This window comes from Phyllobates terribilis, unplaced genomic scaffold, assembly GCF_046119375.1.
Source record: "Phyllobates terribilis strain yellow unplaced genomic scaffold, ASM4611937v1 Scaffold_4__5_contigs__length_816908805, whole genome shotgun sequence".
In the NCBI taxonomy this organism is placed as follows: domain Eukaryota; kingdom Metazoa; phylum Chordata; class Amphibia; order Anura; family Dendrobatidae; genus Phyllobates; species Phyllobates terribilis.
Window position 1 is genome coordinate 238773719 of NW_027362764.1, and position 25615 is coordinate 238799333.

General features: G+C 37.5%; 1 protein-coding gene across 1 annotated transcript in view; it reads right to left on the reverse strand.

Annotated features, from left to right (window-relative positions):
• CNTNAP2 (contactin associated protein 2) overlaps window positions 1-25615 on the reverse strand; it is a 3253420-nt gene that overhangs the window by 1905792 nt on the left and 1322013 nt on the right. The window contains exon 4 of the mRNA XM_073678177.1: window positions 4249-4396. Within this exon, the coding sequence (XP_073534278.1) occupies window positions 4249-4396 (148 nt within the window). The remainder of the gene's footprint in view (window positions 1-4248; window positions 4397-25615) is intronic.

Consider the following 25615-nt stretch of genomic DNA (forward strand, 5'->3'; position numbering starts at 1 on the left):
CGGCGACACGGAGGTCGCACGGGCAGGAACGGACTGGCCGTGTCGGCTTCGCACTTTTTTAGTTTTAGAAGGGCATGACATGCCTATATCTGTGTCTCCCCCTCCTTTTACTCCTCCACCTCTTTTCTTTTCGCATGACTATATGTACTTGTCACTTTTCCATGTGTTCTTTGTGTCTTCTGAGCAGTTTGTCAGCTTTTGGACACCTTTGAAGGTGTTTTCTATGTGTTTCTATGTGTTTTTGTTTGCCTGCCATTGGTTTTAATGGTGTTTGAAGGTGTTCGACGAAAAGTTCGGCGAACATACGGGTGTTCGACGAACCGAACCGAACTCGGACACTACGGGGGTGGCTCAACACTAATACTGCCCAAATATTGAAAGCCATAGCCTAACAGTAAATTTAGCAAACATGCTCCCAAAATTATCATAACTGGAGCATGCTGTGTTATATATATACATATATATATATAGTATATATATATGTATATATATATATATATATATATATATACTCGTATATCTGCATTTTATTTACATATATCTAAAAACTGCAAAAATGTGCAAATAAAATAAAAAGATGCCACAAAAAATTGTGATGCTTGTGATGAATATTATAATTCTCTACTTACTTCTTGCTAACATCTGGCCAGTATTTTTTGCCACCAAAGAAACTGCAAAAAATGAATATGAAAAAATGGTGTTCTTCCCAAAGTCACATTAGGCCCACTTTCACACGTTCAGTATTTTGTCAGTATTTTACCTCAGTATCTGTAAGCCAAAACCAGGAGTGGATCAAACAGAGGAAAAGTATAATAGAAGCACGTCACCACTTCTGTATTTCACACCAACTCCTGGTTTTGGCTTACAAATACTGCCATGTGAATGTGACCTTATGGTATTTCCGCTACTCTATTCTGGCTATATAGATATATTTTTTGCGTGTCGTTCCCGGGGTTTATCTCTTTCTACAGCAAAGACCATGTTGTGGTCTGAGGCTGGGCTGAATTAAGATCGTTGTGAGCCTTTGCAGAAAAATTGCGAGGGCTCCTTTGTTTTGTTATGGAAAGTTATTCACTCATAAAAATAATCTATAAATAAAGCAGGAAAAACATAAAGCTACATTGATCTAGCCAGTCTCTGAAGGAGCATTGTTACTCACCTGTCCCGTCTCCAGTGGCAGTATCCTCATTTTCCTCCCCAGCTTCCTTTGCTCTTATATCCATTGGATTACCATAGTAAGCCAATGCACACCTTTGAATTCATGTATCTAGGCCTTCTAGATCTGCTCAGGTAGTCGTAATGTTCATGACTACTAGCCCTCCTTTGGACTTAGTTTCATTGACAAGTTCAGCTCTGCTACATTGCAGAGCTCTGTTACACCATCACACATTTGCTGTACCTCCTGATGCACCCAACTCTGCTGGACCATTGGGCTTGGCTACATCAATACTTGAGAGTCTCCTGACAAATCCAAATCTACAATGTCACGGGGCTCTGCTTTATCCCCACAAGTGACTTTTCTGACATAACCAGCTCTGCTCCACCACTGGGCTTTGCTACATGAGTCTCCTGACATACATAGCTCCGCTGTTCTCTGATCTCTGCAGCATTGCTCAACTTTGCCACTTTTTTGAGTCTCCATCTTCCATGTGGTCCAATACAACGTCCATTCTTTCAGCTATTATCCAGTCTCTAATGCCTGAATTCACATCATGTCATCTATCAGTGTTGCATTCCAACGGCTCATTCAAACCAAAGGCTTTGAGGATCCACCTCACCAGGTGAGACATAACAGGCATATTATGCGAAGTATACCCACTGTGTATATCTGTATATAGCTCGTCCTAGTGAATACTCCATGAAAACAGATCCTTTTGGCATTTTCTGGGGCCATTGTTTAGTCTAGTTTAGGGCAGATATCTTCGTATTGATAAAAATGTAATCATCAACACCTTTCAGTTTCTTTTCCATTTTAAGGAACATTATATAGTCTAACAGACTATTTTTTATTTGAAGAATGAAGAATAAATAATGTTGAATACCCCGGCGCCTACCGACAGAGAACTTGACATAAAAATTAATGAGCCCTTTATTAGCCATTATAGTCAAGATACATTTTATTTTTTTCTTCTTTTAAGTTACTTTAATGAGTGTTCTAAATTATCAAGGGGCTATGCCTGTCCATAGACTTTAAGGCACTGCTCTGTTTCTTGAATGGTTCGTCCACCCTTGAACACACATACTATATTCTAGTCTCTTTTCATTTCAGAAGCAAACAGCATAGACAGCAACATAGACCATGAAAGAAGAGCTTATTTAAGTACATCATTGGGATAGTTTGATAAATATTACTTTTGCTTACCATTATTGTGATATATAGTCATACAAACCAAGGTTGCTCAGATAATATTCACGCAATTTTTATAAATATTGTATAATACATAACAAGAAAAATAGATTACGGCACAGTTTTGTCTCCTCTGGAGCTACACAGAACTCAAGAAGTAAATGCTGTATGTAACATTATGACACAATTCAGATTGGCTTATCACTCATCCTCTCAATATTATGAAGCAATAGAGAAGTTCCATTCAATAAAAAAAGATTTCTCCCTTCTACTCTGCCCTCAGAGGTAGGATTTTATTCAGAGCATCAATGTTCCCCAGCACCTAGCAGATGCTGTTATTCAATAGAATAACATTGCTTCTTCATGCCATTATAATATGGTTATCAATAAATGGAAAGAATATGAAATAGGGAACATAGAAAGTAATAACCAAAATCTTCCTCGTGAAAAGACTCATGATCTTCATTTCTCTACATTATGGTGATAATTAGGGATTACATTTAATTTAAAACTAACATTAGCTTTCTAATGACTTTTATGAGAGATAAACAAGTTATTAGCATTTTCTTTTGGCATGGACTTGGAGAACAAAACGGTGCAGGCAAAGTGAGGCATTTACAGGACCAGGTACTGCAGCTCAGCTTTATTATTTAGGCTTGGCTGAGCTGAAATACTCATTAAGCAGTCGCTAGCTACTGATAAATAATAGTCAAGATTTAGGTTGCAAGCCCTTGGGAGTGGAAACCTCAGTCCTATTGTTTTTATTGTCAATTTTTTTGTCTGGATGCCTTAATTATATTGTAAAATATTAATAATAATAAATTAACCAATAGTCTGAAAAAGCATATTGTGTTTAATAAAATTAGCCAAGAGTAAAAACTATTACTGCTCCCATCATATGGGCTCTAGATGTGTTAGTTTGAAGGGGTTTCCAAGTTAGGGGTTCTCTGCGCTGTCAGGATTCTCCAGTGTCGGTTGCCAGGAGCGGGTGGGTGGACTTGTGACAGCAAGTATGGGATTTGCATACATGTGGTCACGTGTCAACTAGACATGCTCGGATTGGCTCAATACAAGTGAAGTGAGTGCGACCGGACTCCTCTAGTTGGAATTTGGCCTGAAGTATGCAGATCGCATACTTGTGGTCACATGACCGCCCACTCCTTGTGCCTGCACAGGATAATCCTGACAGCGTGCACTACGCGCGTTCTGAGGAATCACAAGTCTGCAGTTGCATAAAGTGATTGCAGACTTGATCCCCAAGCTTGTACAACCTCTTTAAGATGAAGGGTCTGCAATTTAGTTTGTACCTTTTCACATAACAACCCTGTGCCATTCAGTAGCACCAAAGGGATTATTGTCACATTCAATGCAGCTCTGACCACTCTCTTTGGGGCTAATAGTAAGTTCAGCTACTAACCCCAAAGAGGTAAAGGTGACAGGCATTCTTGATAAACTTATTAAAAGGAGTCTCTCAGCACAAAAATGACTGTTCAAACCAAGTACAGGCGCATCATGGCAGGACCAAACGGCATCACGGCAGTACCAAACATTTAAGTGCACCTTCCCACGTGTTTGTTTTCCCTCTATCTTCACCCCCCATCTATTCTTGGATTGACATATCTGTCTTTATAGAGCCAGGGAAGGGTAGAGATAGATGAAATCAAGAAGTTGGGAAGATCCACTTAAATATTCCGCCATGCCAAGGGTATACTGAGCACCTATACTTTGTTTCAACAGTCATTCTGTGCTGACAGACTCGCTTTAAGGCATTTTACATCAAGAATCTATCACCGGCTCAAGTTTTCCAAATAACATTTAATAATTATTTCAAACACTTTTACAATAGACACTCCCGTAAATATAAGATAAATCACTATTTTATTTTAATTGTTTGAACTTACAGTATGGACATCCATAAAGTTCAACTCTTAATCCAATCTGTCCTTCTCCACTCCAGTCCAGAGGAACGATGCGAACATAGCGAGCCACTATAGGGTGCTGCAACTCATGTCGGACAACTGTATCAGAGTTCACGTTTCCAGGAAAGGCCTGCAGAAAAATATAAATCTATAGCTTAATGCAATGCCACAAATGATACTAACAATTAAAACACATAATAATTAAATTACAGTTCAAGGTAGCCTATCAGCTTCAGATATGCTATTCAAATAGTGTTTAAATCATATTTGACTGCCTTAATGGAGCAGCTATAGGGAGAAAATGAAGTTATATTCAGTCGCTCATTTTCAGTCATCAGGGTGATGCAGGGAACTAGTACAGTCACTGTTCATTATGCATTGAGCCCGGCTATAATCATGCCTTCATCAGAGCTCTCCAGAATTCTGGCAAAAAAGCTTTGAAAAGTCACAAAAATTAGGCAGAACTTGGAGACGTGCACCTCTTCATGAATCAGGATCACCTGACTCCAGCAGACTTCCTCATCAAGACCTGCGTGAACAATGCCGGTCTTGGTGAATCGGGCCTATACCCTCATTTAAATAAGGTGTAGATTTATTTATTGTACTTAAATACAGTATATAGTGCATTAAAACAATGTCATCACTGTCCCCATTGGGGCTTGCAAGATAAATTCCCTATCAGTATGTAGTATTTGGCATAAGGGAGGACACAGGAGTACCCTGACGAAACCCATGCAAACACGAGGAGAAAATACAAACTCCTTTTAGATCTTGAACTTGCTAGGATTTAAACCCAGGACCCCAGTGCTGCAAGGCTAACCACTGAGCCACTTTGCTGACCCAAGATTCTCTCACAGTAAATGACATTGTATGTTAAAAATAAGCTAGCAACAGAGAATGCTTAGTTGGTAGAGAAAGGTTGAATTTGATGGACCTATGTCTTTTTTAAACCTATGTACTGTACTTAAGTAACTAAGTAACTATGTAAATAGCGTTTCTCCAGGTTTCTCCAAACAAGCTCACCAACGGGTTCTCAGTCAATTCATTCTGCAGCCAGCAATAGACAGTGCAACACAGATGCTAGAGAAGGCATTGTGATCTCTTCTGTTAGTAAGCCTACATACATATATACCATATGTTTCAAACTCTTGTTAAAAAGTGTGTGACTTATAGTCCAAAGGCTTCCTGTGATGGAGGAAAACGCTGGCCCAACGTCCTCCTGATCACAGAGAGAGTGGCCCTCTCTTCTCTTGTCTGACACTGATCAGCTCATGCAGCCTCTGTTCAGGAACTCCAAGATGTGGTAATGTATAGTGTGTGTGTGTGTGTGTGTGTGTGTGAGATAGCTGTGTGTGTGTAAATGTGCACAATTTGTCTGTATAATATGCTCATCTGAATGAACCCTTAAGGAGAAATTTACTTTTAGCACTTGGTAACTCATGTCAAGTTGTGTAAATTCATGGACCACATGCTCTATTTTGATCAATTTGCCACAAAAAGAAACGTGGCTTAAAAACCCCACCAATGTTGAAATGGCTCCGTGATCTGCAGTGCGTATTAGCACTAATTGTTATGAGGGCTTATAGATAGGTTTGGCCAGATCTGTTTGTCAGGATAACAATAAACAGGTAGCTAGCTATATGTGTCTTTAACCTACACTATAAAGATCAGGGCTGAAAAGACATTAATGACCACTTGTTTTTAATTTTTTCATTTTTGAAAGAGAAATTGTTTCATATACAATACAAATATTATATAGGCTTTAAAATGTGACAAACAAATGAAAGTTTCTTTCATTTCTTTTCTTCGGTGAGTGCTTTTTTATTACATTTTGCTTATATTTTTTATTAGATTATATTTTTACTTGTATTTGTTATATAATACCTCAATAGGTGAAAAGAGCATCTCTGGCAACATTGCATTTGTTTTATTGGACTGTTATTCATATTATTGCTAGGTTCACACGAGCATATAAATGTCACCAAAGTTTCATCCAGGAATCTCAGAGGATTTTTTTCTCACATATCATCCATGTGCTGTCCGTACACAATCAGTTTTTTTTTCCAGCAGCAGCTATTAATCATTTACAGGACAATTTACAGTTTTCTATGTTAACCACTTCGCGCCAGAGCCTGTATTAGCCTTCGTGATCAGGCCAATTTTTTCAATTCTGACCACTGTCACTTTATGAAGTAAGTACTCTGAAAAACTTCAACGGATTTCCCTGATTCTGAGAATGTTTTTTCACGACATATTGTATGTCATGATAGTGGTAACATTTCTTCGATATCACTTGCGTTTATTTGTGAAAAAATCGGAAATTTGGAAAAAATTTTGAAATTTTGCAATTTTCAAACTTTGAATTTTCATGCCCTTAAATAAGAGAGATATATCACACAAAATATTTAATAAATAACATTTCCCACATGTCTACTTTACATAAGCACAATTTTAGAAACAAAATTTTTTTTGTTAGGAAGCTGTAAGGGTAAAAAGTTGACCAGCGATTTCTCATTTTTCCAACAAAATTTGCAAAAACATTTGAAGTGATTTGAGGGGCCTTTATGACAGAAAATACCCAAAAGTGACACTATTCTAAAAACTGCACCCCTCAAGGTGCTCAAAACCACATTCAAGAAGTTTATTAACCCTTCAGGTGTTTTACGGGAATTTTTGGAATGTGGAAGAAACAATGAACATTTAACTTTTTTTCACAAAAATGTTACTTTAGACCCAATTTTTTTATTTTCACAAGGGTAACAGGAAAAAATGGACTACACAATTTGTAGTTCAATTTCTCATGAGCGCGCTGATACCCCATATGTGAGGGAAAACCACTGTTTGGGTGCACTGCAGGGTTCGGAAGGGAAAGAACGCCATTAGACTTTTTGAATGTAAAATTTGTTTGAATAATTAGCGGACGCCATGTTGCGTTTGGAGAGCTCTTGATGTGCCTAAGCAGTGGAAACCTCCCACAAGTGACACCATTTTGTAAACTAGACCCCTTAGGGAACTTATATAGATGTGTGGTGAGCACCTTGAACCCCAAGGTGCTTCACAGAAGTTTATAATATTGAGCTGTAAAAATACAATTTTCACATTTTACAGTCAACTACAGTTCACAAGCACCATATACCAGACTGTTTATTAATCCTTTGCATACAGAATTTATACTCTATGGAATGTCAAGTCAAGTCATCGTGCTAGACACATACAGTGTACCATGGTGGCATAGGCACAGAAGCTGTACTGTGCAATCACTGCTGTATCCTGTAAGATTGACAGTCAGACCCCTCTGTAACAGTCAAAATCAAAGCAACCTCTGGTCTCATCGATTCAGCACTATGTATGTCACATGCAACAGCAAACACAGCATTTTAGATGATTGACAGAATGGGTTCCCTCTGTCACCACCTTTTACATTAAAAATCTAAGCTGTAATATAAGGCTATGTGCCCACGATGCAGAAATGCTGCATATTTTTTACGCTTCTCCCTGGCAGGAAAAACACATGCGGTTTTTACATGCATTTTTCCCACCAGGTAGAAGCGTTTATCAAGCGTTTTTGCATGCATTTCTGCATGTGGGCTATCAAGCGCTTTTCCAAGCGATTTTAGCATCACTTGGAAAAGTGCTTGACAACTTGTTCACACTATATAAATCCATGCAACCGGCATGGATTTATAGTAGTGTGACCAAGTTAGTTAAAAAAAGAATAAGAATGGTAAAAAATAAAAAAAAAAAGATTATACTTACATTCCGATGGCCCCCAGTGTTATCTCCGCCGCTTCCGGTGTCTTGCATTGCTCGCGGTGGTGTGAAGGACCTGCGGTTACGTCATTCACTCATGTGTCAGGTCACATGACTCAATGACATCATGGCAAGTCCTTCACAACAGCGCGAGCAATGCAAGAGACCGGACTGAGCAGACAAAACACCGGGAGGATATCGGAAGGTGAGTATAATCTTTATTTATTTTTATTTATTTTTTTTTACAGTTTCTATGGTACCCAGGTCTGGATGAGAGTCTCCACTCCTCCAGGCCTGGGTACCATCCATACATTGAACCGTGTGATATCCGCTTATCCACATGTAGTGATGCGGATGTCACGCGGTCCAATACAAGTCAATGGCGGCGATTACGCTGCGTGTCCGCAAAATTAATGAATACATAGAGAGAGAGAGCGCAAAGACCAATAGAGTTTCACCTGTAGACATAGGAATGAATAATAAAAAGGTGGTGCTCACCTGGTTTGGTTGTGTAAGGACACAACCACCATAACGTATAAAAAGCAGCTGCAGCGGATCTCCAATGGGTGTCCCACAGGACCAGAATAAATCCAAAGGCGGTGAAAGTAGAGATATACGTCCGCGCCGCTGAAAGATCCTCAAGTCAGGAACATGTAATAATATCCTTGTTTATTGGTAAATGCCTACGCGTTTCTGGGTGTTCCACACCCCTTCATCAGGGCACCAACAGATATATCTGTTGGTGCCCTGATGAAGGGGTGTGGAACACCCAGAAACGCGTAGGCATTTACCAATAAACAAGGATATTATTACATGTTCCTGACTTGAGGATCTTTCAGCGGCGCGGACGTATATCTCTACTTTCACCGCCTTTGGACGCAAAATTAATGGACATTCTGCGAATTTTTGAGTGCCGCATAAATGCTGTGGAAAAATCCGCAGCATGGGCATTGACATTTCAGCTTGTCATTGGGGACCATGGGGGACGGATTACCAAGCGTTTCCCAAGCATTTACGCTGCGGAAATTCCGCAGCATAAACGTTTGGAAAATGCTTCGTGGGCACACAGCCTAAGACACAACCTATTGATAGGTATGGTAATATGTTTGGAACAAATAAATATGGTATTCAGAACATGAATAACCCCTTTAAGGATCAAAATAGGCTAGTGCTTAAAGAAGCACTCCCATCAAAGTTTTTATCCTCTTAATATATTGCAGTCATCATGTTATATAGCTCTGTGTACTTACAATTGCTCATTCTGCATTTCTACCCAGTTAATTCTTCAGTGGTATATGACATCATATGATTAAAAATGTGCTAGCTGAATCCTTCTAAGCTCTATGTAGGAACAGGAAGTAAATTTTTCCTGTGTGAGTCATAAATCACTGCAAAAGTCCTTGGTAGGGGCAGGAGTGGAGCAGATGAGATAGGAGTTGAAGAGGAGAAGAATTCATGCAGGGAAAAGAGTCTTCCTGTTTCTGCATAGAGCAGAGAAAAGAGTAGAATTAGCTGGGTAGAAAGGAAAAATGAGCAATTGTAAGTACACAGAGCTACAGTGGGGCAAATAAGTATTTGATCCCTTGTTGTTTTTGTAAGTTTGCCCACTGACAAAGACATGAACAGTCTATAATTTTAAGGGTAGGTTAATTTTAACATTGAGAGATAGAATATCCAACAAAAAAAATCAAGAAAATCACAGTGCATAAAATAGATACATTTTTTTTGCATTTTGCAGAGAGAAATAAGTATTTGATCCCTCTGGCAAACAACACTTAATACTTGGTGGCAAAAACCCTTGTTGGCAAGCACAGCAGTCAGACGTTTTTTGTAGTTGATGATGAGGTTTTCGCACATGTCAGGAGGCATTTTGGTCCACTCCTCTTTGCAGATCATCTCTAAATCATTAAGATTTTAAGGCTGTCGCTTGGAAACTCAGAGATTCAACTCCCTCCATAAGCTTTCTATGGGATTAAAGTCTGGAGACTGGCCAGGCCACTCCATGACCTTACTGTGCTTCTTTTTGAGCTACTCCTTTGTTTCCTTGGCTGTATGTTTTGGGTCAATGTCTTGCTGGAAGACCAAGCCATGACCCATCTTCAATTCTCTTATTAAGGGAGGGAGGTTGTTGGCCAAAATCTTGCGATACATGACCCAATCCATCTTCCCTTTAGTACGGTGCAGTCATCATGTATCCTTTGCAGAAAAGCACCCCCAAAGTATAATGTTTCCCCCACCATGCTTCATGGTTGGGACCATGTTCTTAGGGTTGTACTCATCCTTCTTCTTCCTCCAAACACGGCGAGTTGAGTTAATGCCAAAGAGCTCAATTTTTGTCTCATCTGATCACAGCACTTTCTTCCAATAACTCACAGAATCATCCAGGTGTTCATTGGCAAACTTCAGACAGGCCTGCACATGTGCCTTCTTGAGCAGGGGGACCTTGTGGGCACTGCATGATTTTAAACCTTTAAGGCGTAATGTGTTACCAATGTTTTTCTTGGTGACTGTGGTCCCAGCTGCCTAGAGATCATTAACAAGTTCCCCCCTGTGTAGTTTTAGGCTGATCTCTCACCTTCCTCATGATCAAGGATACCCCACGAGATTAGATTTTGCATGGTGCACCAGATCGATGTCGATTGACAGTCAATTTGTATTTCTTCCATTTTCTTACTGTTGCATCAACAGTTGTCTTCTTCTCACCCAGTGTCTTACTTATGGTTTTGTAGCGCATTCCAGCATTTTTGCAGGTCTATGATCTTGTCTCTGACATCCTTAGAAAGCTCTTTGGTCTTGCCCATGTTGAAGAGGTTAGAGTTTGACTGATTAATTGAGTCTGTGGAAAGGAGTCTTTTATACAGGTGACTATGTAAGACAGCTGTCTTTAATGCAGGTAATGAGTTGATTAGAAGCATCTAACTGGTCTGTAGGAGCCAGAACTCATAATGGTTTATAGGGGATCAAATACTTATTTCTCACTGCAAAATGCAAAAAAAATTATCTAATTTATACAATGTGATTTTCTTGATTTTTTGGGGGGATATTCTATCTCTCAATGTTAAAATTAACTTACCACTAAAATTATAGACTGATCATGTCTTTGTCAGTGGGCAAACTTACAAAAACAACAAGGGATCAAATACTTATTTCCTCCACTGTATATAATATAATGATTGCTATATATTAAGAGGATAAAAACTTTGATGGGAGAACTTTAAGGGGTTAAGTACAATACACTATAAACACACAAGCGGTGGGATATATCGCCATATTAGGCTGGGATTACACAGGTTAATAAGGCATTAAGTAGAATAAAAAGGCATGGCATTATTTAGAAACTTTTCCTTGGCTCGTAGAGTTGATATAATTACTACAATGGACTCAGAAAGCTTAATTACAACCTAGTAATGCCAAAGGCAATATCCTGCATTTCAGACATTGCTTAACATCTTGGAACTGAAAATAAAATCAAAACCTCTTTACTCTGAGCACAATTTGCTTCCAAAAAATCAGAAAAGTGTGTGAAAAGTCCACTGTGTATGAGCATTGGCACCGGACGCGCCATTTTGCTTTCATTGGTGAATGCTGAATTGCTGATGACAATCTGCTGTCTATATCTAATGGCTTGATCCTCCAGCATTGGGATAAAATAATGAAATGATTCACAATTTAGATGCAGAGGAGGCTTCAATTTCATTTGGTTGTTTATGAATAGATACATAGTTACATGGGTTGAAAAAAGACCTACGTCCATCAAATTCAGCCTTTCTCCATCAATTATACATTTTGTCACTAAATTATCTATAACCTGCAATGTTATGTTTACTGAGGAAATCATTCAACACTTTTTTAACCACTTCAACAGCAGGCAATTTTCCATTTTTCATTTTTGTTTTTTCCTTCACTTCTTCCAAGACTTAACTTTTTTATTTTTCCGCCAATATTGCCATACGAGGCTTTTTATTTTGCCGGACAAGTTGTACTGTTGAATAACAGCATTGATTTTACCATAAAGTGTGCTGGAAAGAAAATCCAAGTGTGGTGAAATTGTAAAAAAGTGCAATTCCACAATTGTTTTTTGTTTATTTTATTTAACATGTTTGGGTTAAAATTGGAGTGCGTCTTATAATCGGTGCACCTTATAATGTGCAAAAACAGTAAGCTTATTTGCTTTTTAAATCTGCCAGACCCTGTGTAGTTCCATATGATCCTTAATTATTGACAGAACAACATTAAGATACCCATGAGAAATCTGTGTTTTAGAAAAAAACATTTGTTCAATTCATTTTATAGATTTTATATGTTGGTCTGGTCAGGTCACCAAACAGTTTTCATTAATGACAATTTACTGAGTATTTTATTGTAGTCAATTAGAATAATGCAAATAGCACAAGTGCAAATAACGATGAAATGAAATGATCAAATTAAAAACAAATTTATTATTTTGTTTTTACACAAAATTATTTGGGGGGAAAATTAAATTTACAGTATTAGTTAAGTTGTTGAGTTCTAGTTTACATTTCAGCTTTAACAATCCAACTCCTAATATGGGATCAATGTATCCATGCAGTAATGGGGTTCTCCTCTTTCTGAAATTAATTCATTGTAAAAAAAAAAAAAAAAGCTGTTTTTTACTTGCTCTTTCCGTGTCCAGTATTGTGTCCCAGCCACTGCCAGGGCCATTGTTATTTGACTGCAGTGATGATGTCACAGACATCGCTGCAGCCAATCACTGAGTTCAGTGGCCCGTGCCACCTAAACTTTTTCAAGTCATAAAAATAATTTGAATTTTTTTCAGGAACCATGAAAAGATTAATTGTTAGATACTTTGACACTATTACAATAAATTGGAGAGTTTTTAATATATATTAAAAGCTTTAATACATTTTTCTTCCTTACAGGAACCAAAAGTATTAATGCGTTAAACCTGCAGATAGTAAAAGATTTATACAGAGTCATTATAATAAGGCATACCATATCGGCAGAGATATAGGCTCCAATTTATCAAAACAATTTTGCCAGGTATATGGCGTTAATTGTTTTGAAAAGTTGCAACGTTTTTGCGCAATTCATAGTTTTCTTACAATAATTGGCAGAGCTGGGGCAGAAAGGGGGTGCAGCAAGGGCGTGACACCACAGGTGATCTATTTCATGACAAGCTAAGCCAGAAATCTTACTCCAGTCAGTAAGACTTCTGGTGACGTGAACGGATACACGTGTCAGCTATCTATCTATTATCTATCTATCTATCTATCTATCTGTCTTTCTGTCTACCTATCGACTGGAAGGCACAATATTAATGCCTGGAGTGCACCTAAAGCATATAATTAATATCTGGGGCATAATTAAAAATAATTGTTGGGGCACAGTGCATATTCTAATTCACTATTTTTGTGCACAGCGTATATTTAATGTAAAATTTAAGAATGTATTATTATTAGTGATGAGCGAGTATGTTCTATTAACCCTTTCGCCGAGTATGCTCGGGCCGAGCACCGAGTATTTACAGCTGCTCGATGTTATGTTTGAATCTCTCCCGTGTGCATGATTTGCGACTGTTTGACAGTTTTATTACATGTGAGGAATGTCTACTTCTTACACATTCCTCACATGTATTAAAGTTGTCAAACAGTTGCAAATCATGCACACGGGAGCGATTTAACCTTATCACCGAGCAGCTATAAATACTCGGAGCTCGGCCCGAGCATACTCGGCGAAAGGGTTAATAGAACATACTCGCTCATCACTAATTATTATTAATGGCTTGGGATGGTGTACATTATATTTATTTGTTGGGGGTGACAGTGTAAACTACAATTACTGAGGGAAACACTGTATATTATTGCCTGTTGCGGGAACACAGTCTATATTACAATTCATGTTGCAGGTATATTGCGTATAAAAATTAATTTCATGGTCAGAGTGCATACTATTATTCTTTGTATGGAGTACTATAAATCATTTTAGGGTGTTGCTTTTTTATCATAATTCTTTTTCGGGGTCATTGTGTATTATTCTTTTCTGATGTTGCTGTAGATTAACATTTATTTCAGGTTACACAGCGTATGATGCAGAAGGTACAGCATGTGATGTTATTATATTCAGGGGGCACAGTGCTATGACTTACATGGGGCACATTGTGGGGACTAAGACTTTGGTCTCTGTATATTGGAAAAGTGAAGAAGTGAATATAACAACTGGGCGGTTAACTCTGCAGAGATGAGATGTAGCTAAAAAAGTCAAAGTCTACCCCAGATGTTAAAGAAAATGGTGAACAACGACTCCGATCAGATATGACATCACATTGCGTATTCTGTCTTTCACTGCACTAATCTGTCCTGTATTCACTTGTGAGGTCATTTTATATTAATGTGAGCAGCTTTACTTCCACCAGTCTGCACATTGTCAATGCTGATCACTTCTTTGAATAGGAGATACTTGTATTCTATTATTTAGAATTCCCTGTGCCTCATCTGTTTTCACATGTCTTGTTTTCATTTCATAATACATATTTAATGCTTAAACAATAGCCATGTTCACTGACTCAAGTAAAACCTTGGTTCTAGAATATTCAATTGCTTTCAGAAGGCATTTTGTATATAAATAAATTTGTACCAAAACATGTCAACTTATGAAAATGTAGGTTTTTATACTACTATACAAAATATAATGTGCAATACTGCTACATACATCAAAAAAATCTCTACTGCTTTTATGCTAAACTGAATAAATGTCAGAGGCCTTTTGTTAGGCCCATCATTTCATCATAGAAATAGTTTATATATATTTCCGGCTGGTATATTTTAATAAAGCAAGGCTTAAATCACGTACTATGACAGTGTGTTGGATTTCTAGAATCAGAAGGGATAATTTTACAGAAAGGCGTATAGAGGTTTTTCTCACATACCCTCAAACCCTACATGTGCTACAGAATAAAGCATTTCTGAAGCAATTTATTTTCATTGCAATTATATTCTTGCAGATTATGACAGAATCTGTGAATCTGTATATGGATGAATTTGTTTTCCCACTGTCATCGCATTTTTAAGTCGTATTTAGTGCATTAAGTTAACTAAAATATTATATTTGAAGTTAAAAAAATTCTAATATTTTGATAAACAAGTCTTAGGGTGCATTTACACATCTGTGTGAACTGTTCCAGTGCAGCCCAATATTTTTAAATGGACAGCGCTAAGACCCATAGAGTCTCACTGATCCATTCACACATCCAAAAAATTATGGATCTGAGAATGAGATCCGTGAAACTCAGAGCATGAAAACATTAGATCAGAATAGAACATACTCAGTGGGTCCGTGTGCTGGCCAATAAAATAATTGGTCATCACAACGACACTCAAATGTATGTGTGAATGCATCCTTCATAGTTTTATTGTGTTAAATTTGAAAATAAAATCATTAAGTAAGCTGATAAGTCTTTACAATAATCTAGAGAGGTGTGTTTAAACTAGGGATTGGGGGGGAGGGTATTCATTTTATAGGTGGGGAAGATAGTGCAGATAGTGACCTGGGCACAAATAAAGAAATTGGGGGTGGGGTTAGAACAGTCAATAAAGTAAGAAGGAATAGAGGTACAGAGAGATACATAAAATGCATGTACACTAATGCCAGAAGCCTCACCAACAAAATGAAGGAATTAGAATTAATTTTGTTGGAAAATAATTATGACATGGTGTTGATATCTGAGACATGGCTGCATGAGAGCCATGACTGGGCAGTTAATTTACAGGGCTATAGTCTGTTCAGAAATGACCGTACAAACAAGCGATGGGGGGTGTGTGTTTATATGTAAAATCATCCTTAAAACCCATCTTGCGGGAGAATATATAAAAATCTAATGAAAATGTTGAGTCCCTGTGGGTGGAGATAAAGGGAGGGGGAAAAAATAATAAATTACTGATAGGGGTTTGTTATAAGTCTCCAAAAATAATGGAAGCAGTGGAGAATATCCTCGTAAACCAAATTGATGAAGCAGCGACTCAAGGAGAAGTCATTATTATGGGAGACTTCAACTACCCTGAAATACATTGGGGGACAGAAACATGTAGTTCAAGCAAAGGAAATAGGGTTTTGACTACTATCAGAGACAATTACCTTTCACAACTGGTTCAGGACCCAACAAGAAGGGGGGCACTGCTAGACCTAATATTAACCAATAGGCCAGACCGCATATCAAATATACGAGTTGGGGGTCACTTGGGTAAAAGTGATCACAAAATAATACGTTTTCATGTAACCTTTAATAAGATGTGTAGTAGAGGGGTTGCAAGGACACTAAACTTCAGGAAGGCAAATTTCCAACGGTTAAGAGATGATCTTAGTGCAATAAACTGGGACGATATCCTGAGACATAAAGCTACACAAAGCAAATGGGAGACATTTATTAACATCCTGAATAGGACCTGTGCACAATATATACCCTTTGGGAATAAACATGCTAGAAATAGGAGGAAACCACTATGGCTAAATAGAGCTGTAAGGGGTGCAATAAGTGACAAAAAGAAAGCATTTAGAGAACTAAAGCAAGTAGATAGTGATGAGGCATTAAATAAATATAGAAAATTAAATAAATTATGTAAAAAACAAATCAAGGCAGCAAAGATTGAGGCAGAGAGAATCATTGCCAGAGAAAGTAAAAATGATCCCAAAATATTCTTTAACTACATAAATAGTAAAAAACTTAAAAATGATAGTGTTGGCCCCCTTAAAAATAGTCTGGGTGAAATGGTGGACGAGGATGAGGAAAAAGCCAATATGCTAAATGATTTTTTTTCAACCGTATTTACACAAGAAAATCGCATGACAGAAAACATGATTAGTGATAACAAAAATTCTCCAGTAAATGTCACTTGCTTAACCCAGCAGGAAGTACGGCGGCGTCTAAAAATCACTAAAGTTGACAAATCCCCAGGCCCGGATCGGATACACCCGCGAGTACTGCAGGAATTAAGTAATGTCATAGATAGACCATTATTTTTAATCTTTAAAGATTCCATAATAACAGGGTCTGTACCACAGGCCTGGCGTATAGCAAATGTGATGCCAATATTCAAAAAGGGGACAAAAACTGAACTTGGAAATTATAGGCCGGTAAGCTTAACCTCTACTGTGGGTAAAATCCTGGAGGGTTTCCTAAGAGATGCTATGATAGAGTATCTGAAGAAGAATAACCTCATAACCCAATGTCAACATGGGTTTACAAGGGACCGTTCCTGTCAAACTAATCTGATCAGTTTTTATGAGGAGGCAAGTTCTGGACTGGACCAAGGAAATGCAGTGGATGTTGTGTTTATGGACTTTTCAAAAGCTTTTGATACAGTTCCACACAAAAGGTTGATACATAAAATGAGAACAATGGGGATAGGGGAAAATATATGTATGTGGGTTAAGAATTGGCTCAGTGATAGGAAACAAAGGGTGGTTATTAATGGAAAACACTCAGACTGGGTCTCAGTTAACAGTGGGGTACCACAGGGGTCAGTATTGGGCCCCCTTCTTTTTAACATATTTAATAATGACCTTGTAGGGGGCATACAGAGTAATATTTCAATATTTGCAGATGACACTAAACTCTGCAGGGTAATCAAAACAGAGGAGGACAATTTTATATTACAGGAGGATCTATGTAAACTAGAAGCTTGGGCTGATAAATGGCAAATGAGCTTTAATGGGGATAAATGTAAGGTAATGCACTTGGGCAGAGGAAATAAAATGTAGAATTATATGCTTAATTGTAAAACATTGGGCAAAACTGTAACTGAAAAAGTCCTGGGTGTATTGGTGGATGACAAGCTCACGTTTAGTGGCCAGTGTCAGGCTGCTGCTGTAAAGGCAAATAAAATAATGGGATGCATTAAAAGAGGCATAGATGCTCATGAGGAGAACATCATTTTACCTCTATACAAGTCATTAGTGCGACCACACTTAGAATACTGTGTACAGTTCTGGTCTCCGGTGTATAAGAACGACATAGCTGAACTAGAGCGGGTGCAGAGAAGAGTGACCAAGGTTATTAGAGGACTGGGGGGTCTGCAATACCAAGACAGGTTATTACACTTGGGGTTATTTACTGTGGAAAAAAGAAGGCTTAGGGGTGATCTTATTACTATGTACAAGTATATGAGGGGACAGTACAAAGACCTTTCTACTGATCTTTTTACTCTGAGGCCTGAGACGGGGACAAGGGGGCATCTTCTATGTCTGGAGGAAAGAAGGTTTAATCATAATCACAGACGGGGATTCTTTACTGTAAGAGCAGTGAGACTATGGAACTCTCTGCCGCATGATCTTGTAATGAGTGATTCACTGTTAAAATTTAAGAAGGGCATGGATGCCTTTCTTGAAAAGTATAATATTACAGGTTATAAATACTAGATTCCTTGATAGGGCGTTGATCCAGGGAACTAGTCTGATTGTCGTATGGAGTCGGGAAGGAATTTTTTCCCCAATGTGGAGCTTAGTGTTTGCCACATGGGTTTTTTTTGCCTTCCTCTGGATCAACAAGTTAGGCTATGGGTTGAACTAGATGGACTTAGTCTTCCTTCAACCTTAAAAACTATGTTACTATGTTACTATGTATAAAGTCTTTAAAACATATAAAGTTGGTACACAGCGTATACAACAGTTTTCAGGGAATCTGATCCAAAATTTGAACATTTTGCTTAGCAAAGTTCCCCCATTGTGTTTTGGATGCACTAGTAGAAAAAGTCTATTGATCATTTATAAAGAAAATAAGTGCAAGACTTACAGGGAATTTGTCAGTAGGATCAACCCTCCTAATCCATTTATATGGGCATGTAGGTCATAGAAAGTTGAAAAAAATTATACCTTGATATCTGCAATCCAATGTCTTATTCAAGAGAAAGACACATTTTTCTTAATTTGTAAATCAGCTGTTAAAATCTACGGGACCGATATATATCTCTTCATAAGAATCTGCCTCCAGAGCTTATTTTAAATTAAAGTGGACATTACCAGTGTGAGACATGTAATAACTGACAATCCGCTCTCCTCATCTACATGTCTCACACTGGTAACTCCCACTTTCATTTAAAATAACCTCTGTAAGCAGAATCTCAGGGAGATCTGTATCCTAACAACTCATTTACATATTAAAAAAAAATGTGTATTTCAGTGGAATAAGACATCGGATCGCAATTTTATTAAACTTTCTGTGACCAAAATGCCCATATAGACCATATAGATGGCTTTGGGGAGTTGATCCTACTGACAGATTCCCTTTTTTACTAGAGATAAACAAATCTTTTGATTTTCAAATTTGCTGGCTTCAGCAAATTTTTCCCCAAAAATTGATTTGAGACTAATTGATTTGCTGCGAATTGCAACTAATTTAAAGCCTCCATTTACACTGAAATAGTGTGTTTAATACTCCAAAGTCTCCTTGGACTATATCTAACCCCTTTCAAGTTTTTTTTAATGCAAACACAGCATTAGAAATGGCAAAGTGATCTTAGCATAAAGATGAAGGTAAATGGATGGTAATCAACAGCCTGTTTAATAATGCACTACAGGCTTTTTATGCTTTATAAAATTTAAAAATGGTCCAAAAATTATTCAAATTTTGGAAGGAATAGTCTGCCATGCTGCTTTTCATAGACAAGTTGTACGCAGAAAAAAACAATTGTTTTTTGAAAAGTTGTAGCCTCAAGAATATCCCATTTGTTAGAATAGCAAATAGTTTGTTGTTGGAAAAAAATAAACAATAGGTTTTTAACAAGGCTTCCCAAAATTTTCCATGTTTTGTTGGGAGCAGATTTTGAGATTTTGGTTTGGGCTTTTATCTTAAGTCGTGTGGCAAGGCTCGTTAAAGAGTCAGTATTGCCTTTTAGGATTTCTGCTTTCAATAGGTGGCACTAGAGTTCTAGTCCTCTTGCTCTCTGTAGAAACAATTTGTATATTTCCCAGAGGAGCATTGCAAGACTTAAAAGTCTCATCACCTTGGCATGAGTGACATGTCATTCTCTTCAAGGAGAAACTTTACCCATTTGATTGTTGAGAGCAATAACAGGTTTATTTGCCCTGTTAAAGGTAGGCTTCTACGTAGCAGTAGAGCATAGATTTAGAGGACCGTAAACAGGCAGGAGATGGGTGATGGTATATCATTATTGGTAGTGGAAACTGCACACTGTAAGATATGGCAAGCAGGAGATGTGTGGCTGATAGGTTTTCTGTTGGAAGTGGCAGGAACAGCACAGTATAGAACATGATGGCCAGACAGGTGATGTTCAGTTGCACAGGTCTATCATTGGCAGCCTGTCATATAGCAGTGTGTAAAATAGCAGCAGGTATGTTTCAGTGATTCACACAAAATGAATGGTAAATTGCTTGATTTTGCTGAGTAAGGTAAATTTCTTAAAATTAGACACAAATTCAGTATGCATCAAATCAATTTTCTCATCTTTACTTATTACACGAAAGCACTCCAATAGACATAACCAGCTCTGTTAATCAGACATGGCCAAGATGGGCCTTGAAACATAAAGAAGAATATTTCCATTTACTAACTTAATGATGGTTGCAAATTAGCAGTATGTAACGATAATTGTGCTTCAGTTACATAAAAACAGAAACCCCCTTTTATGGATTTATCTTAGAAGCATTATTCAAAGGACACATATATGTGTTTCAATATATCTGGAAGCTGTTAGCTCATGTTTACCGCAGCACTGTAATTTCTTTAGGTATGCTGGACTATAAATCTGTCTATGTCCAAGAAACAATCTGGACTATTCTTCTGAGTGTTCCTTCAACATTTGTACTAGTACTGCTTTTCAGGATTTACGACAGTACTTTGACATGTCAAGCTTAGGACATAAAACCTCTTTTCTCACCTATACTGTCCACATACATGCCTGAACCCTTAGAAAAAGAAAACAATCTCAAAATATGCAACAGCATTTGGCAAACGCAGACAGGTAATATTTTGATTTTGAAGTGCACTACTGCTATATTTATGACATATATTAAGATAGAGGTTCTTAACACATTTTTATTTGATTGTGTGGTCACATCTTCTACAACAAGGTGGAACTCCACATTAAACATATTATTTATTTTGGGATTAGGCTTTCAAAATTAGTTCTGGGCAGATAAGAACGGTTTACAACCAAACTGGAGGTAGCCACAATCACAAAATGTGCATAGTGAAAAGGAGGTTAATCATCCCAACTCAACAAACAGAAATAAATGTGCAGATCCATGCCTCTACTATGACTATAAGGCAAATGGGAACATTAAACTTTTATTCTATCATCAGAAATTGTTAAAACAAATTATTTTATGTAATTTTTTTGTTACTAATAATTATTTCTATTGTCCAGAATTGTATTCTTGGGAATTATTTTATTCCCATTGTTTACTGATCACTGCCTAGATCACCTGCCTCCTCTGCAGTCTAAGATGGCTGATATCCCAGGAAAGAAGTACAGTGCTTACAAGCTTCTTTCTATAAAACTTATAAGCGCTATTTTGAAGCTGGCTAGATGGCTGGATCCAACCAATGTCAATACCACTGAGTTCGATTGATGCTGGAGGGGTAAAGCTTCCTCTTCTTGCTGCATTAGAGTGCACATAGTTTGGGTCTGCGGTTCTACAATCATGCTGGTCCAAACTGTCAAACAGAGATTAACACTTCCAAGTAGGAAGCCTGGAGGCTGGGGAGCAATGCACTTCTGAAGAAAGAAAATAAGACACCCCATTAATAAAAGATACAACAACACTTTTCAAAGAGCACTAAGAAATACACAAACACCTAATACATGAACTTTAAATTATTTTACAGATATAGTCACTACACATTTTAATGTGAGGTGGAAAGTGAACATTTTGATCAAATTGTGTGAACATATGGAGCAAATGTTTGGGGAACTCTTAAAATGGTCCATATATATATATGTATATATATATACATATATATATATATATATATATCTCAAATTTGGTTCTTAAATTGACCTAAATTACAGTAATACCTATAAGGAGGAGCAATTAGGCTATTAAAGGGGTTGTGCCACCATAAAGAATACATTTAACCAAGCAGGAAAGGTGGAAATAAATGGTTTTGTAATTTACAGTTATTAAAAATTATGCTCCATTCAAAAAACAACAAGCTTTCATCTTCTGAAGTATGCCCCCTGGCGTTATTCCATTCTGTAATCCCTGATCAGCTGGCCAAGCATGCGCAGTTCCTGTCATCATAAGAGTTCCACGCAACTCCCACCCCCAGTGCGCACAACATATGCTCCCTGCGTTCACCTCACACAGGTCTGACAGCGAGCGCAGGGAGCATATTGCTGAGAATCATGGAAGCGTGTCAGTGATTCTTCCCCCTTCACTCACACAGGTCTGATCTCTTGGTGAGATCATTCTGCTTCACAGACCTGTGTGAGCACGGGAAGGGTCTGTCTGCAATCGTGCTCATACAGGTCTGTAAGTTGGGGGGGATGAAGACAGGAAGACAGGATCTGCGCATGCTCAGTCAGCTGATCAGCCACTAGAAGAATGGAATGGGATAACGCCAGGGGGCATACTTCATCAGATGAAAGTTTGTTATTTTTTAAATGGAACATAATTTTTAATAACTGTAAATTACAAAATGATTTATTTCCACCTTTTCAGCTTAGTTAAATGTATTCTTTATGGTGACACAACCCCTTTAAGTGAAGTATTTATGTAACTTAAAAAGTTATTTAGTTTCATAAAATGTACTGCAGCTTGAATTAAATTCCCTTTAAATATATTTTATCTGCACCTTAATGTATGACAGTAATGTTACAAATCTTCCTATTTACTCAACACAGTAAATGGATCCAGGTGAAGGTAAGAAAAATGCCCTATTAGAGCTCATGTATTGGGTCTTTTATATCTTTGCTTATCTTGGAGCCATATTGTACATCCATATGGGCATGGTTTTATGTAGAAACACATGCAGTGCTTTGAAAAAGAATTCATTCCTCTGTGAACTTTTCCACATTTTTTCATGTTAAACCCACGATCTTAGATGTAATTTATTGGGATTTTATATGATATATCAAAACAAAGTAGCAAATATTTGTGAAGGGTAATGGATAATTATTTTAAAAATATAAATCTGAATATTGTGACATGCATTTTCTTTCAGCCCCCTGTAGTCTGATACCCCTAATTAAAATCCAGAGTGACCACTTGCCTCAAGAAGTCACATAATTGGTAAATTGAGTCCACATGTTTTTAATTTATTCTCAATATTACTAGGGCTGTTCTGTGAGGGCTTAAGAGATTTGTTTGAGAACATTAGTGATCAAACAGCATCATGAAAACCAAGGAACACACTAAGCAGGTAAGGGATAAAGTTGTTGGGAATAGTAAAGCAGGGCAGGTTATAGGGTTAGGTTTTAAAAAAATAGCCCAAGCTCTGAACATCTCATGGAGCACAGTTCAATCCATCATCCAAAATGGAAGGAGTATAGCACAACTGCAAACCTACCAATACATGTCCACCAAAGCTGACAACCCAAGCGAGGAGATCACTAATTAGACAAGCAGCCAAGAGTCCCATGGTTACTCTGGAGGAGCTACAGAGATCCAGAGCTTAGGTGGGAGAATCTGTCTACAGGACAATTATTAGTTGTATACTCCAGAAATCTGGCCTCTATGGAAGAATAGCAAGAAAAAAGCAATTTTTGAAAGCAAATCATAAGTAGTCCTATTTGCAGTTTGGAAAAAGCCATTTAGGGGCTAAATGGAAAATGCTATGTGTGGAGGAAAACTAACACAGCACATCACTCTGAAAAAAACATCCCCATCATCAAACATGGTGGTGGTAACATCATGCTGTGGTGATGGTTTTCTTCAGCAGGGACAAAGAAGCTGATCAGAGTTGATGAGAAGATGGATGAAGATAAATATAGGGAAATTCTGGAGGAAATCCTATTAGAGGCTGCAAAGGACTTGAGCGTGGGGCACAGATTCACCTTCAAACAAGTTATCATATATATATATATATATATATATATATATATATATATATATATAGTCGGAACATCTACATGCACACAGTTTGAAAGATTCTGAACAGCAGTGCATGGGAACTGTACAACTCCATAATTAGGAGATATGTGGCAACCATGCACAGCCTTACAGGCCCTAAACACACAACTTTCTCCTGTGTATAAACCAACCTCTGGCACTACTAAGAGGAAATCAGCTGGACAAGTATTGAAGTCTTTAAGAAATATCATCACTCATCCAAATTCATTGCTCACTTTAATTACATGGTAGGAAACATTCCACAAGTTCTACAGTCCAAAGACTGACAATTAAAAAGTATGCATGTATATATTTTAGATGATATTAGCTGGATTTCTAACACTGTATACAAATACAAAACAAAATGAGATTTTTTTTAATTTAATTTGTATCCTGAAGTAGAAAATTAGATATTTACAAAGTTGAAAATAAAGATTTAAAACTGAGTGAAGAAAACAGGGTGATCTAATAAATGGTGTATTTCCAGAATAATTAAACTACATTTCATTTATGTGGTGGTGAAATATTGCCTTTATTTGTACAAATGCTGTACAGAATACACTCTTCATGGATAACACCTATATCCATCATAACAAGCCTGAAAAATCAATTTGCACTAACCTGTAAATTATGCTGCTGCCATTTTATTATTCTGTGTACTGGGATTCAATAGTAAGTTTAAATTGTATAAAATATTTTTGCCGATTTCCATAATTTGTCTAATACAAAAATAGAGAGCTATGGAAATAAAGCTAAAAAGAGAACATGCAAAAATGTTAAGCCTGAAAGTGAAAAATATGATTCCATATACTTTGCTTACTACAGAGACCACTCATATACCCACATTTTGGGCCAAAAAAGCATACCTTTTTCAAGTAAGTTAAGTATGTGCCATTGCTATAGCCATAATTGTAAAAATCTCTAGCTAATGCTTGTTCTGTCTACAGGACTAAAAACAATAACTTCTGACCAATAAAAAGCTGCTCTGGTCAAAATTATTTCTTAATTGCAGTATTTACTTCAATTATTGCAGTATTTACTTCAATTATTGCATTAAAGTGAACCTATCACCAATCTTGGGCTGCTTTTTTATTTAAGAAAAGAGTGGGTTTCTCCAGATTGGTGATTTTTTCTAAATATAATGTATTTCCAAAACCTGTTAGAAGGGTCCCTAACGCCTCTTTCTAGCAAAAGTCAGGTATGAACTTCCAGTATGTGGGATCCCGGCATGTAGAGTAGAATTCCACAACCTTCTGTTTGCTTTCGCAGTGCAAGGGTGAGATATCATGAAATCACGCTCTTTGCACTACCCAATTGCTGCTGTGCACTTTGTTACAGTGTTGCAGAACTTTAACCGCTTCAACCTTTTTTACCATCAGTGTTTTTCAGGGGTGGAAAAATACATAAATAAATTACTATGCTTCTTATATACTTTACAATGTTAAACATGTACAGCACAAGAATGACACACTGATGCCATCCGTGTGCTGTACGTGTCTTTTACGGACCTTGAGACTTGAATTGGCCCTTGTCATCCATGGTGCCGGAAAAAAAA